The 17,482-nt window shown below is 32.9% G+C and overlaps 1 protein-coding gene across 2 annotated transcripts; it reads left to right on the forward strand.

Moving 5' to 3' along the window:
* On the forward strand, positions 4,845-15,641 carry LOC109358803. Of its 2 annotated transcripts, XM_019603255.1 has the most exons (8): positions 4,845-5,294; positions 5,668-6,892; positions 8,682-9,993; positions 11,350-11,629; positions 12,133-12,240; positions 12,324-12,602; positions 13,293-13,436; positions 14,839-15,641. In XM_019603255.1, exons 2-8 carry the CDS (start codon positions 5,695-5,697, stop codon positions 15,025-15,027), a joined length of 3,510 nt encoding a protein of 1,169 aa, XP_019458800.1. In that variant the 5' UTR covers positions 4,845-5,294; positions 5,668-5,694; the 3' UTR covers positions 15,028-15,641. The 2 variants fall into 2 exon arrangements, with proteins under 2 accessions (XP_019458800.1, XP_019458801.1); XM_019603256.1 differs by lacking the exon at positions 4,845-5,294 and having other exon boundaries at positions 5,556-6,892.

Below are 17,482 nucleotides of genomic sequence, written 5' to 3' on the forward strand. Positions count from 1 at the left end.
TCTTTTTGGCTGTAATGTGAACCCTTTTCTGAGAAGATGACCTTTTAGTCTCCATGTGCTTCTCCATCAACTTCAAAACTATGATATATAGTTGCAGGATCATCTCACATGAAAGACAAATACCCTAAAAGTATGGGTTTATTCTCACCCACAAGTGCATGCAAAACTCACAAAACAAACATCACATCGTTGCATGACACGTAATTAGGGCACCCGGTTCGTGTTACATGGATCATGACGCCACTTCAAATAGAACAAAAATATGTCATGCCACATCATGTCTCATTCGTTGTTCCAAGCTAATAAAAGTATATCATGTTAATTAAAAAATTTAAATCATCATTATTATTTGTGCGAGACAACGTATGAGAAGATTTATTATCCATCAAATACATGGAGTTTCCATGTTCTCCTGAATTTTAAAGAAACTTCAGGAAAGTAAAACAAACAAAAAGTGACGAAAAAAGAAGTTATAATGGTAACATGTCACATACAATAGAAAGAATAAAGATAACGAAGTTATTTACAACACAAAAGCAGCTTCCATGAATTGACATATGCTTTGGAAGGAAGGATCTAAAGGTTCCACATGAACTTGTTGGACTATTTGTAAACTTTCCAGTCACCTATTTATATATTAAATATAATATTATTTGCTATTTTTTCAGTGGAGAATTGTGTGATTCATTATCTTATTTGTTATTGTCCATTTTTTTCCATAGTTTGCTTACTTTTTAGATCTGTAAACATTTTTCAAACGTAAATGGACATTAATTGATGTTCCCATTGTGTTATATAGGAAACATTTGCCAGATTGCCATTTTGGGAACTTTGATATGAAGAAGTTATCAAAATTAGAATAAAGATTTATTGTCCTAAATCATATTTTAAATTTTGTCTCACACCAATAAAAACATGTGATACTAATTAAAAGAAATTAAAAATGTATTATTTTTCTGTTTTTGATTCATTGGTATGCGACAAGATTTAAGATATCATATCCTAGTTCAAAAAGTTGTGGGGAAAAGTTTTGTCAACAAACCCTAATCATCAATTTGAGTGTTGGGACCCTCCTTAAGGTTTGAGCATCTTTTTTCTTTATCAAGAGCCCTCCCTTAGAATTTTCTCTAGTGAGTGGAATATAGTTATAGCTCATGAAACAAACCATGTGAGTAGGGAAGACCTATCTTTAAATCCAAAAAGAGTAGTTTGCTTGTGCTATAGTCCAAAAGTCAAAGCATCAAATCCAAAAGATGATAAAAGTACCCTCCTTTTGCAAAAGAAACCAATATTATTCAGACTATGTTGTAGCCTTTGTTTTGCGTATACAGTAAAAAGAAGAAAGAAACGAATCCCCTATCATGGATCAATCTATCTTTGGAGAAAAATACGCATGAAATTTCATTATGGTTCGGTTACTCTATAGTCAATTCCTTTTGAGGGAACCGTTTCAAGAATTTGAAATATGTGCCCTTCATCATTTTTTTTACAATTACAGTAACTATGTCACGTTCATGTGTTACTCTTTTGATTGAACAATAAATTAAGCTTATAGATATTTGAATTGGAATCTATTTTTCTTGACTAAACATTTAACAATATAGAAAGTAGTTGAAAAGAAATGGAATTTTGTTGAAATGTTAATCATGGCTAACTTAAATTTAAAGAAATTGTAAACATGGATGGAAATACTTAATACTATAAGGTCTTGTCACTTCATCTTCTTAAAAAAATGAATTCAGTGTTTTATATAATTTGTATAAGTGAGCTTAAATCCTATTAATTATTAAAGGTTCAGAGATGATGTAAATTCCCCTTATGAGTGTACTAGATAAATAGTATAGGTATATGGAGTTCATCAGATCTCTTGTCCTTAATAAAGTAAAAAAATTTCAACTAAGCTTAATTATTTATTTATATGATCAGAAAATGTTGAATCAAATTTTAACCTTCGATAAACAAAATGTACAAGAAATGAAGATCTCCATATTATTCTAGTCAAGTTAGTGAAAGACATATAGATTGGAATTGAGTAGTCATCATGGATGCATATTATTTGCCCATAAGTTGAGCAAAGCAAATCCTTTTAAAAGAAAAAATCTTACGCTTTGGGATATGGTTTTTAAGGGGAAAAGAACGAGAGACATCATTTTGGAAATTTTTTCCCTTGTTTAGCAGTTGGATGAAAGATATGAAAAGATTTTAGAGGGTTTCTCAAACCCTTTATAATTCTCTATATATTTTTATAGTTCTCCCAATTTGAGATTTGTTGAAGAAAAAAATGTCAAAATACCTTAATATTTTTAATAAAATTATATAATTATATAATATTGTTCATTTCTCAATGTTAATTATATTTTCAAAGGAAAAAATAAAAAATATTTTTAGTTTATTTCTGCTAATCATAATTTCATACTCCTACATAAGAAAAAGGATGTTCCATTCCTCACATTTCTAGCCCTTTAATCCATCTCTTTCACTTTCCCTTATAACTTTCAAACACGGCCTTAAGGAAATTTTAATGCATTCTATTATGTCAAATAAGAAATAATAAGAGTGTAATACCTGATGTGTTGTTAATGAAATTTTTTATATATAGTTAATACATTAATCATCATTCAGTTGTATTAATTTTTCAAAGAGTCAATAATAATTAATATAAATCATGAATGATGTAATCACAATGTATAAAGGATTTAATATGTATATAATGATAATGTACATGTTTTTACACTGCAACAAATTATTCATCACTCATATGTTAACTATCATTAGTTCATAAACAAAAGTAATATAAATCAATGATAAATGATATGCTGACAGTATAAAAAACTTAACACTCTCATTTATAAAACTGTTCCGCATATATATTTTCTCAATAGTAATGTTCTACTGAAACTAGTCTTCAGATAGGATCAAGACCAAAAAGTACCCACCGATAGTCTTCTGAAAATAAACAGTAGCATAGGAGGCCCAAAAGGTAGCCCAGCACAAATACTTTGCACAAACACTAGCAGGCTGGGCAAAAGGGGCCCAAGTTGTTATAGGTTGAGTTGCCAGCTTTATATCACGTTTTTTATGTGAAAATATTTTCTATCGCACAATATGTTACCCATATGTTTGAATTATGATTAGTTTAAAAATGTATTTAAATTAAATTTTTAATTATTAACAATTTTTTAATCAATCATAACTCATGATACATAAAATGATACATATTATAGAACAAAAGATGTATATACAATGATAGTCATCCATGTTCACTGTGTTAACCTCACGTGAAATCACCTTCACACTCGCTGGGTTCGGCCTTAACCCGTCAACATTTATATGTTTAATTCACGTGACCTGGGCCCAAAGTTGGCACGTTTAGCTTACAATTAAATAATGTTTATGTTAATATTTTCAGCTCTAACAACAACAATATATAAAAAGTAAATTCTGCTTATTTTAAAGAAGAACTTGTTTACTTTTTGCCCATGCAAGCAATAGCTATTATAAATGCTAATATAAACAAAGAACTAATAATGGGTTGTTCTAGTTCTGTAAAGTTTCATTTGATCTTCAATGTTGATAATTCGATTTTTATGAGTGACATTTATTGGGAGAGACAACCACAAACTCTATAAAAATTAGTTTATTATCCAAAAAAGTTGAAAAAATACCCTGCACAAAAAATTCAACATAAAAAACAATTCTATTGCCTATTTTTCCTTTTTTTTTTCTCTTCAAATATGTTTAACTAACCAACTGACTCACCCAAAAACTAATCACATAGAGATTATGGAATTATATTTTAATTTTATCAATAAAATATTTTTCATGCCCATCACAAATTAACAATAATTAAATTCTCATTTAAATCATGAATTCAAAACCAATATTTATGATGGTCATACTAATTTATATAATATTTAGAGACCACTATTTAAGATGATCCTTGCTAATTTTTTAAATAAAAAATGAAGAATCTCATTTTCAAATTATTTTTTACAGGTCAACACATTTTCAAGACATGAACATAAATAAATGACAAATAGAGATGTATGAAAGAAAAACAAAAAATAAAAATGATGAATTGGAGAATAATTTGGTATGTATACTCTCATATTGTAAGTGTTTTTCACACTAGCAGTAAATTATTCATTGTTTATATGTTACATATCTTAACTCTTAAACAAAAAACAATACAAATCAATAGTGAATTATGTGTTGACAATGTAAACCAATGTTGTGAAATCTGAGCCCAACGTCAAACCGAAAGAGATCCTGCATCAGGTTTAACCGGTTTAAACGGTTAAATTGTTTGGTCGGATTGATTAATTGATTTAATATATAATTAATATTTTTTAAATAAATATATAATTATATATAAATGTAAAATTGTATATAATTATATTGAAATAATATCTCTCAATATTGTTTAGACGGGAGTAAAATAAAACATTAGAGTAATGTCCGTTTTTATTTTGTTTTAAGTAAAATGTTCAATTTACTTCTCAAGTTATTTTGGTTTAACCGGGTTTAACATGGTCAGACTGAATTTTTTTCGGTTTAAAACGGTTCAACTCTGATTTAGTTAAAACTGCAAACTAAAACCATTTTTAAGTCCAATCATTGGTCAAACCAATCACATAGTAGGCCTCGATTCTCACGATACTTGTAAATAGATAAATTTTAAACTCATCAAAACTCATAGCAGAATAGTATATCCATTAACGGACCAAATCATCTTAATATTAGAAAGAGGTTTGGTACATCAGCATGATCAAAGCACCGGTATATTTATTCATAGGTTCCCAATTTTTTATTTTTTATTATATGTTAGAACCCATTTTGATTTTGTGTTACTATTCCTGAAAAGGAAAACTCATTCAAGAATCCAGATCTTGATTTTCCCACCCAATTTCGTGCCCTAAAGGAAAATCCCCAAAACCTCATTTCAAATTTCACATTTTGGGGTTTTATTACCGTTTTCTCCATTCCCTTCATTTCCGATTTCAATCTTCTATTCACTGTTCACTCATGCTGGATCCTTCTTCAAAACTCGCTATTCTCTTTTCTCTCATTCCTGTTCCCAATTTTTACAACCTAGGTTTCCCCATTTTCGATTATTGTCTTTAAATGCTTCCATGCTGCATTTTATTTTATTGCAACTCTTTTTGGGGGTTTGAGAATAACAAGAATTTAAACCTGTTGGGATTTTATTGATTTTTGATATTTCAATTGAGTTAGGTTTTAGTTCTTTCAAGGGCACTAAGCAGATGCAGATAACTTATTCCTTCTTATACGAGGTAAGCTTTTTCTATATTGGTCTTCTACATTTTCAAAATTTCATATTTATTTATGGAAAGAAAGAAACAATGTTGTGATGGAAGGAAATGAATTACGTATGATCTTTTGTTGTTTTATTTTGAACATCATATTTTTGGCACATTTGTTAATCAGCTTAGCTAAGCTGTAATTGAATAAGTTTTATTTATAAATAAGCTAAAAAGAGCTTATTTCCGCAGAAGCTAAAAAAACTTAGAGGAGTGTCATTAGGTATTTTTATAAGCTATTTTCATGAGTTTATTTTCACAAGCTTAAATAAGCTCTTTATGAGCTATTCGAAATGCTCTTATTTGAAGCTTATAACATTATGTGTTTCTTCTTGTTTGAATTTAGTTTGATAAGGGGGCTGTTTGAGTGAAAATGGCAGAAACAAACTCGGTTGATGTGATTTTGGACTTTCTGAGGAAGAACCGACTCACAAGAGCTGAGGCAGCTTTGCGTAGTGAGATCAACAATTGTCCTGACTTAAATGGCTTCTTTCAGAAACTTACATTGGAAGAAAAGGCCTCACGTGATATGCCACAAAATGATAAGGGGAAGCCGGGCTTAGATTTTCAAGGGGCGGATTCATGTGAAAGTGTTGAAGTTTCTAAAGAATTGATTGTGAAGGAAATAGAATACAGGACTAGTAGAAATGCAACTGAAACTAAGTGGAAATCTTCTGCTCCTTCTACAAGTGATCAGAATAAATTAAAAAATGAATTGGTTGGGGCGAGTGACAAACACTTCAATTTCTCTAAGAGTTCAGAGGACCGTATACTTGATTTATTCTCATTGAAGTCCAATCCCAGCAATGGTCCTGTTGAGCCTTGCCAAAATGGTGCTGGTAGTAGGGCTGCTAATACTTCAAAGGTTTCTGTACCTCATCATTCAAAATACCAAACTAATGAAGATGTTGCTGCAGTTGCAATCAAAAGTAATGCTAAGGCTGGTGAGGAAAGTGCTGTGCTTGCAGCTAATAAATCCTTGTGGGTTGGAAGTAGTAGTAGAGTGTCTGTGGAACCAATGTATGACCTTGTGTTGCAAAGCAAAGAACCAAGTGAACATGATCGCCAACTAAAATTTAGTAGTTCATCTCTTAAGGGGAACTTTTCAGATAATCCTGGGTCTAGAACTGATGAGAATGCGATTTCATCTTCAGACCCATGGAATTGTTCAGTCAAGACTGTTTTTCCCTTCCCGAGGGGGGATATATCTACAAGTTTTGATGCTGACAAAAATGTGGAAAAACGAAGCATAGAAATTAGTGATATTAGTGCATCTATAAAAGAGCAGGTGGATGAAGTCGGGAGACCTATTTTCTTGGGCAAGTCACACCGAAGTTCTGAACTGAAGACCATTGGCAGCTTAAGTTTTCCTTTTGTTTCTGAAAATCAGAGGGAAGTGTTTCCTAGGCTTCCTCCTGTTAAACTCAAGTCAGAAGATAAGCCTTTGGCTGTTAAGTGGGAGGAGCAGTTTGAGCGAGATGGACCAACTTCAAAATTCTCTGTTGCTGACAGCACTTTATTTATTGGTTCATATCTGGATGTGCCTATTGGGCAAGAAATTAACCCTTCAGGTTAGTATTATTAATATTTTCATATGACCCTGAATGTTCTTTGCATTTGACTTTGGTAGCTTCCTTCCTTAGGCTCAAATGGCTCCTGCATTTGTTAGTTGATGTTGATAGCGTATTTTGTGTTCTTACGGGGAAAATTTCTCATTGTGGACATGGGATTTAGTTTGTTCTAGTTATCTTTGTCCCTTTGTACTTTGGTTGTTTCAAATGTTGGTTCACGCATTTTGCTTTTTGCGGTTGTAAGTTTCTATGTTTGACGACTTAACATGTTAATTTATTTTATTGTGTGTTTGGATTGGTTGTGAAAAAAAATATTATTTAAATATTTGATTATATGGATAGCCATTTTTCTTCATATCAAATATGGTAAAATTATTTTATGTCAGGGTATGTTACTGGAAAACAATTTTAAGATAGTATTATTAGTTTTGGTTACTTTTGAAAACTTGCCTTTTATAGGTAAAAATGTCACAATTTAAATAATTATCTAGTGCTTGTGTTCAAAATGATCAAAGAAAATATTTCCAAAACAAATGCTTTTTCTAGTAGAACTAAAATAAACTATAAAATATATTCAATTTAATCAATTTACCAAACATCTCATAATTTGTTAAAAACAGCTTCTATGAAGAAAAACACTGTTATGGCCATGTGGGAAAATTTAAATCTTTCTCGTTGAAATTATATGGATTAGATATGGAAAGAGAGAAAAAGAATGATCAAAATAGTGAATTGTATTGATAATATTGTGAATGATGTTGCGATTATTATGTGATACAAAAGACATAATACTAACCCCTGTTTATACTAATACTAGGCTCCTGATTAAATAAGGCAACAAATCATAAAAGATAAAATAATGTAATCTCAATCCTAAGAGATATTTAAGATACTCTAAACAAATCTAAGATATCATCATAAAATGAGGCATTCTCTCCATATCTAAGTATTATATAGATATTCTCTATAATATAATTTAAGATAATCTAAAATACTTTGATATATTCTAATATCTCCATCAAGCACCTGCCAGTTGAACCAGCTCAGGAATCACCTGTAAATACTATGAGATGGGGTTTTATCTTTGTTTATTAGTTTTAATGTTTTGGACTTGGACTTGGAAGGATATGTTATCCTCCACATACCTGTACTTCCCCTTGTTTTTTTGAGGTGGAAAGTTTATCAATAAAATTAGATGCAATTGACTGAACTGTCAAAGGCAAATTCTAAGTTTAATTATTATTTATGATATAGTAATTGTGGAAAAAAGGTATTAATTTGAGTATGAAGAAACATTTCTTGCTGCTAGACTCGATGCAGTTTACTAATTTCTTTTTGGTCTTTCCAATGCTTTGAATATTCTGACAATAGCTGCTCGATAGTGACACAAGAAATAGCCAAAATTTGGTTCTTTGTTCTCTTCACTTTCTTTTTTTATTAAAAAGAAAAGTTACATGAAACCTGTCATGCATAACTTGAAAAAGCAATGTTAGCCCCACCTCCCCAAGAATAAATAAAACCTAATGGGTAAAGTAGTTCTGTTGTTTTGCTCGTGATGGAAAACTTATGGTGTGGGTCAAGTCCTCCATCTAGAATCTAGAACTGATTCTAAATCCGGTCAACTTTTTTAATGCAATAAACTGCCTGCAACTAACTGGTGATTTATTTCTCAGATCTTATTGTTACGGTACATCTATTTCTGATTTTTGAATTGGGTTGTACATATTTTATTATATGGTGAATACACTTCTGCTAAATGCTGGTTTTGAAATTTTCATATGTGCATCAGGTATGAAGAGGGCTGCAGGGGGAAGTTGGTTGTCTGTGAGTCAAGGGATAGCAGAGGACACATCTGATCTTGTATCAGGTTTTGCAACAATTGGTGATGGGTTGAGTGAATCCATAGACTATCGAAATGAATATTGGGACTCTGATGAATATGATGACGATGATGATGTTGGGTACATGAGACAGCCTATTGAGGATGAAGCCTGGTTTTTGGCGCATGAAATTGATTATCCTAGTGACAATGAAAAGGGGACTGGGCACGGAAGTGTTCCAGATCCTCATGAAGGAGGTCCAGCCAAAGATGAGGATGATGATCAATCTTTTGCTGAGGAGGATTCTTACTTCTCTGGAGAGCGACTTCTTGAAGTGAGTAATGTTGAACCAGTCAAAGCTTCAGATGATCACGTTGGTCTAACAGTTACTGAAATGTATGGAAGGGCTAATGATAATGATTTAATGGCTCAATACGATGGACAGTTGATGGATGAAGAAGAATTAAATCTAATGCGTGCAGAACCTCTCTGGCAAGGCTTTGCCGCTCAGACAAATGAGCTCATCATGGTAGGAGATGGGAAGGTTTTGGATGATAGTGGAAGATCACGATTAGAGGATATCTGTATGGTTGATGATCAGCATGGTTCGGTTAGGTCTATTGGGGTAGGGGTTAACAGTGATGCTTCTGATATTGGTAGTGGGGTACATGGAAGTTTGGTTGGTGGTAGTAGTGAAGGGCATCTAAAATATTTCCGTGATTGTGATGTTCGGGTTGGTGGCTTCAGACACTCAAATCATGATTTGGATAAGAACTCTATTAGTAAATCAAACAAAAATAAGAAGAAAAATGACATGAGTGAGTCAAATAAATATGATGGGAACTTCTCATTTCCTGTATCCTCGATAGATGGCCATATACTTGAGGCTGCCTCCAAACAGTCCCCCTGGTCAAATAACTGCAATGTAGATGAAACTGATGACCGTCTTAATGCATTTGTGGGATCAGACGAAATGCTTGCTTCATGGATGCGGGAGAGCAGGGATTCTTCACCTATTAAAAGTTCTAGGGATGAGAATAATGCTAACCAAATAAGATCCAGAAACTCTTCTCCAGCAACAGTCTCAAATTACGGATATTATGAAAGAGAGCATATCAAGCCAGAAGAGGATGAAAAGGTTGATGTTTCAAGGGAGGATGATTTAGGGGCATCACTAGAGGATGAAGAGGCTGCTGCTGTGCAAGAGCAAGTACGGCAAATAAAGGCCCAGGAGGAGGAATTTGAAACCTTCGATCTAAAGATTGTGCACAGAAAAAACAGGTATGTCTTCACTATTTATTACTATTAATATATAGTATGAGCTATAATTACTAATTTGGTATTTACAGATTGAGATATACATCTCAAATATACATGTTTACTCCATTCACCAATTTACAATTATTTGAAGTTAGTAGTTTTGATGATTTAAATCAATTGAAACTAGGAAATGAGATTTATGCATCTCTCTATCCTATTTTGTATTATGGGTGACAGTATCTTTTTTATCACTCTTTCTCTCCTCTTCACTTGTGAATTCCAAAAAATTCGCGAATGTTGTTTAGACTAGATTAGTATGCATTTCTTAATCTAAGTGTCTAAGAGCATCTCCAATGGTGTTGTACAAAGTTGCATAGAGTTTTATACAACTCTTGCATAAGAGCAACTCCGTTGGGGGTTGTACAGAGGTGCAGTGATAACACTGGTATCTTGAACTGTAAGAAGATAGAAGAAGAATTGAAAGGAAAAGCCCCTAAACCAGAATCAATTTGATTCTGCTAGGGTTCTAAGTAAGAGTTTTATTAGATTGAAGAAGAAGATTACAATAGCATGGGTTACAAGGTTCCCTCGAGCCTTTTTCCCACTGATTCCACAATCAGTTCACTCTACACCTTCTAACTGCCTTTCCCTCCACTCTAATGTTCTATTTATGGACAAATCCTAACTAACAATTAACTGTCTAGGGGCATAGTTGTAATTTTGCTATCCCTTAGCCAAACTCCCCTTTTTCCTCTCTATACACGTTCTTAATAATAGGCCTTGGCCTATCATGCAGACTGCAGAAAGATTTGTGCAATTATTGGAGAGGCAAAATCTACCTGGAGTTCTATGCAACAGTTGCATAGCCAAGCAATGCCTGCACAGCCAACCAATGCCTGCACAGCCAAGCAATGCTTGCACAACCAAGCAACTATAGCAGCAAGTCCAATGGTCATCACAAACTTAATTGTATGTCTCGTCTCGGGACTTAATGATTTCACAACCAAAACCCCCAAATCAATTAATGTTTTACCGATTTGATGAACTTTTGAGTACTTGTATGATTGGAGTGAAGAGTTCTTGAGTTGTATACAGAGTAAAAAATAATGAGGTGGTATGGTACGACCCATATAATACAACTCAACAGAATCATCATGAAAACTCTTTAAAGCTATTATTGAAATGATGGAATCCTTATATCTTCATGGGAAAGTTGTGTGCTACTGCTAATAATATATGCGGAACTTTTTAAATTATTTTATTTTTTATACTATATGAAATGATCTTATGTTGCAAATTAGGTATGGTTTCTTGATTGTTCTATTTTTTTCCTTAGTTTTTCTTGCTAGTCTATTTTAAACCATGTTTTTTGCTCAGAACTGGCTTTGAGGAGGACAAGAATTTCCATGTTGCTTTAAATTCTGTAATAGCTGGAAGGTATCATGTCACCGAGTATTTGGGATCTGCTGCATTTAGCAAAGCTATACAAGCTCATGACCTGCACACAGACATGGATGTCTGTGTAAAAATTATAAAGAACAACAAGGATTTTTTTGACCAAAGCCTTGATGAGATCAAGCTTCTCAAGTATATCAATAAGCATGATCCTGGAGACAAGTATCACCTTCTTCGATTATATGATTATTTTTATTATCGAGTAAGTGAGTTTGCTACTTTTCCTGCTATTACTATTTTCTTTCAAATCAAGAAGTTGTTTTCAAGGCACATCTAAACTTTACCAGCTACTTATACTATTATTTTATATTTTCCTATTCTCTAGTTTCTAGTTTCTTCATTAATTTTCTTGGTTTTTATCTATAATGTTGTCGCCGAACAATTTTTTGGTTATGTTGAATAGTGCTGCTATTTGTTGTTGTTTGTTATATGTTTGTATCTTCATATAGAATACCATATATGTCATTTTTTGTTAATTTAACTCAAATGTTTTGCAAGTTTCAGCTCTTTGCTAAAATTTGAGAAGTATTGAATTATATTATCAAGAAATATTCAGCATATACAGTATTGAAAACTATGGCAAGAAATAGGTCATCTAGCTTTGTGGTGTATCTTACATGTGGGCTCTTATTCATTTATGAATGTGCCATTTGTTAATAGTTCAACGCCATTTTGGTCCACTGACTCTTTCCTGTTGTACTGCAGGAACATTTGTTGATAGTATGTGAACTACTCAAAGCAAACTTATATGAGTTTCATAAATTCAATAGAGAATCAGGGGGTGAAGTGTACTTCACAATGCCAAGATTGCAGGTTTGTGATGTGGCATTTACTTCATGTAGTTTACTTTTCATTATATCTATTGTCATTGTAAACTCTTATGTTTTATGTTGCAGTCAATTACCATTCAGTGTTTGGAATCACTGCAGTTTTTGCATAGCCTCGGACTGATACATTGTGATTTGAAGCCAGAGAATATTTTGGTTAAAAGCTATAGTAGGTGTGAGGTGAAGGTCATTGATCTTGGAAGTAGCTGTTTTGAGACAGACCACCTTTCCTCTTATGTTCAGTCAAGGTCCTATCGTGCTCCTGAGGTTATTTTGGGGCTCCCATATGACAAGAAGATTGATATCTGGTCACTTGGCTGCATCTTGGCTGAACTTTGTACTGGCAATGTAAGTATTATAGATGATCAATGTATTTCAAAACGACGTAAAGTTTCATTTACACTTTTTAAATTTTATTACCAGAAATATATCTCTTGATCCATTAAATTTGCCATATCTAAAAGTTTTAAATTGTTTTGTACTACCTTGGGTATAGGGTTAAATTTTGCTGGAAGTCGAGGTCACCAGTTAATCTTTTTTAAGCGAGGCCTTTTGTTTGTCCTTGATGATAGTATCTTTTAGGCACTGAGCTGACTGAAGTTTCATGCTTAATAAGATTATCCTTGCAATGAAATGATGTCAAGTTGTCAACTCCCAATCTGAGGGCTGCATAGTTTTATGTTGTATGTTAGTCTTCTTTGGGTATCAAGAATTCCGAAAATTCATGTTAGACCATGGGGGATGTGATTGTGATTATTCAAATATATCATTCTGTTTTAAGAGTTAGTGTTATGTTGTGAAAGCCTCTGTTCAGATTATTTATTTCAAAGTGGGAAATTTGTTTCTGCTTCATTCATGGGTCAAATGATATTTCCTCAGGATACACTTTCTGTAGTTGTGGGATTGTTATTATTAGTTTATGGTGAAAGCAGTTGCAGAACTTCTCTGTTCTATGAGCATAGCTTTCTTTTCTTTGATAAATATATGCATATAATTTTCTGCTTCTTCCTCAGTGGCATTAAACTACGTATGTTGCAGGTTCTCTTCCAAAATGATTCACCTGCAACATTACTTGCTCGGGTGATTGGGATCATTGGTCCGATTGATCAAAGTATGCTTGCAAAAGGACGAGATACATATAAGTACCTCACCAAAAATCATATGCTTTACGAACGGAATCAGGTAAGAATTGTCAAAATGTATTTTTTATTTATTTTGTTTTCGAAATGGACCAGCCATCAATATGTAACTTGATTTTGGTTTTGCTTATATGGGGTCTGTTACATGGCATAGGTAGACTTGAATTAGATGTTTAGCATCTGGCCACCAGACTAGAAATTTCAAAAGTATTATTATAAAAAAGAGCTGATAGTCTGATTTGTTCTCTAGGTTTTATGATAAGAGTGTTGCAATCTTAGCTTAGCAAGCTTAGCAGCTAGCTATATATACCAAACTCTGTAACCCCTCTATTATTCATTACCAGTTTCTCTCTATTTCTTTATCTTCCACTTTTCTATATTCCTTATATGGTATCATACTATCATCGTGATGGTCTACCTATCCCTATCTCTCTTAATCTCTTACTTGTTCCATCAATAACGAAGAACTTAATGAGTGTGAGCAAATTTGTGAAGGACAATAATTGTTTTTTTTTAATTTCATGCTGATTACTGTCTTATACTCTTATCAAATCCCAAGATGCTAGCCAAATCCTACTGAAGGGATCTCTTACTTTTGAAGGGCACTTTATCATCCCAAATGTGACTGCTAAGTGTCTTTCAATTTCAGCTTTGTGCTCTGCTTCTATTTCTAATCCTGATCACTGTGATATACCCATGTCTCCTAGTACTGGTTTTGCTTGTGCAAACAAAGTGCTCTCCACTTATATTTGCTTCTGCTGACCAGTCAGTGCTGAAAATATAAGGGCATTTTTTATTTCCCGAAACATTTTCTGTTTCCGTTTCCTCTTTTCATTTTTGATGCTTCCTATATCTGAAATTTTCACTGTTTCCTATATTTGACTTCTCGTATACAGAGCGTGCTCTGTTCCATTTTCAATCCAACTGCCAATACTAACTCAATTTCTTAAAATTTGGATACAAAAATACCAACAGAGCATGCTCCTTTCTTTTTTGTGAAAACTATAGAAAACAGTGAAACTATCCACAGCATCCTAAGGTTTCAGCACTCTAATGGGGTATTTTCATCTTTGTATAGTTTTAGAAGGAGGACTAATTAAATTGGCTTATTGCTTAAACAGGTTAGCTACTTAATATTTTCAGGACATGCTAGAATCTTTTTAGGGTGTTGGTTGTGTTGCCTTTGGTTGGAAAGGAATTCTACATCCTTTTTATGGCATTGGGTGTCTCTTTAGTTCATTTGGGATAAATGTTTTTCTAGCGTCCTTGTGGTGTTCTGTTCACGGCCTGTGTAGAGGGGTGTCTTTGTCTGATTCGCAAAGAGATTGACATGCAAACTGCATGGATTTTATTAATTTTTGTAACAGTGTTTTGAAATTGCTGTTGTCATCTACATTTTTTACTTCAATAATTTGACAGTAATTGTACTGTTTGTTGATGTACAGGAAACCAACAGGTTAGAATACTTGATTTCAAAAAAGACATCTTTGAGGCATAGATTGCCGATGGGAGACCAAGGCTTCATTGACTTTATTTCTCATTTGCTTGAGATCAACCCAAAGAAGCGGCCTTCGGCTTCTGATGCCCTGAAGCACCCATGGTTATCATATCCTTATGAACCCATATCGTCTTGAAGCACAAATTTGGAGGGTTCTTTTTGGTGTCAGGAAGGTGCCACCTAAACATCTTTGCTGCTTTTCATTATCTGTTTTAATGATGAAATGGAAAGAGTTGCACCCTTTCATGTTGGTGCATAATGCATTGAAAGGTTTTTTAGTTTTGTGGCAATGCAATGCCTAGATAGATGTATTACAGTGAGAAACCATATGATCCTGGATGTTATTTTCAGAGTATGGTGTAATGTTAGGTTTTTGTTGTCTTTGCTTTGATCTTGTTGGAAGGGGAAATCTTAAGATCTTGTTGTACATGGTGTCTGTGATAATTCTTTCTAGGCAACTTAGTAATATTTTGTGAAATAGATACTTAGCCAATTTTGCATGGGGTGTGGTGCCACTGTTTGGAGGACCATTCAAAGATTAAGGCAAAGCTAGTGACAATGTGAAGCATTTAACACTTTATGTGGAACTAGAAACTAAATTTGCCTATAGTTTCAGTTTGAAGCAATGGAATTGTCTCTTCATGGTGTTAAGGAAGGAACATTTAGATAGAGAATAGTTTCAACTAATGATGTAAACCATGGAAGGCATGCTTTAGGTATTGCTAGTTAATTAATTATTAAGGTTATGTTAGATGTTAATATCTTTTTTTTACCCTCTCCCATTTTCATCTTAATAATTTGAAGTTTGTAGTAATTAATATGTTCACAAGTTTTCAATTTTTCATATAGAACAGTCAAGCACTATTGTTTATTTCATTTTATCAGCGCACTAAAGGGTGATTTACATTTTACAACTTTTGACTCTTGAAGATTTGCTTTCGGGGAATGTTTACTGTGTATTATTATCCAATTGATAATGCAACCTAGTAAAGGGTATTTGGGTGAAATTTATGTTTAGGGCTTAAATAACGAATTGAAGTGTGGTAGCTTAAGGCATTATCTCTCCCTTTATGCAAGGATAATCTAAACATAAAACAACAATGGCATAACAATAAGTATACTAACACCACATTTTTACTCAAAAAACTTGAGCGGTTTGGATCTATAAGCCTCGTAATTTATATGCATTTCAACTTATGTATTATTTACCATTGTGCGACTTATTTTTTATTCACATATTTAGTCACTTGAAATCTCAACAATTTAAAGTATAATAATAATTAAATACACCTCGAAGAAGTAAAATTGATCACATCAAATTTGTTCACATTCAATTCAGCTAGTCCTAGATTATTTATGCTTTGTTTGGGAGTGTTGTATAGAGGAGGATGAAAGGGAATAAATGACTTTAGAAAGAGTCTCCCTTGTTTGAGAATCGAGAGAAAGAGATGGAAGAACTTTAGAAGTTTTCTCCAGCCCTCTAAAACCTTCTACATGCCAACTTTCATGGTTCCTCCAATTTATGGTTTTTCGGAGACAAATATGTCAAAGTATCTAAACGGCTTTAGTAAAATGTTATAATTATATTTTTGTACACAATTAGATTTTTAATGGAATAAAAAAATATATTCTTGCATTATTATTATTTTAGCATCTTCTTATCTAATTTCACACTCCCAAATAAGAAAGATGTGTGTCTTTATTTCTCATTCCCTTCCTCCCCGTCCTTGCCACTTGATTCATCTCCTTCCTTTTCCATCATAACTCTCAAACATTAAATTAATTAATTTAGTACAACTGGGGCCAATTATCAAAAGATATCACAACCAAATTAACATTTAAAAAACCCTGCATTACAACTGGGGCCAATTATAAAAAATATCACAACCAAATAAACATTTAAAAAACCCTGCATTGGATGCATGATTCCACTTATAGCTAAAACTGTACCGGTTATCAAACCGGTCAGAGTACTGGTATAGTGGTACAGTGGTTCAACCAGTGGTTCAGTAATTAAACCGCATGCCGGTTAAACCGGACATACCTACTTATATTTATATATATATAAAAACCTATAACAAAAAAAAATCCCAAATAGGTAGCTCAAATTTCTAATAAATATTTATAATGTACTCAAAATTCACATAAATAAACAACTTTAAGTCTTTAATAAATTCAAAGTCTAAATTAAAAAACATATATCAATCCAAAAGTATCACTTAACAACCGCAAAATATAAACAAATGACATAAGTTCACAACTCACTCTACGAAACAAATAAATTTGGAGTTTTAACACTTAACACAAATGAGTCAAAGTTGTCTCATATGAATATTATACTTTTCTACTAAATCCTATCTTTAGATAGTACTCTAAGATTATACAAATGTCACGTTAGGAACCAAAATGTATAATCTAAGTATGTTTTGGAAGTATGTGCCTTGAAGGGTTAAAGAATGGTTGGAAAGGTGGGTCACCTTTAATGGATTTTTAAGTTTTTAAGTTTTTTTTTTAAAAAAAAAATATTTGTATAAACCGGCCGGTTTAGTAAAATACCGACCGGTTCACCGGTTTTAATACATGGCCGGTTC

The sequence above is a fragment of the Lupinus angustifolius genome, chromosome LG10 (assembly GCF_001865875.1).
Source record: "Lupinus angustifolius cultivar Tanjil chromosome LG10, LupAngTanjil_v1.0, whole genome shotgun sequence".
Taxonomy (NCBI): Eukaryota; Viridiplantae; Streptophyta; class Magnoliopsida; order Fabales; family Fabaceae; genus Lupinus; species Lupinus angustifolius.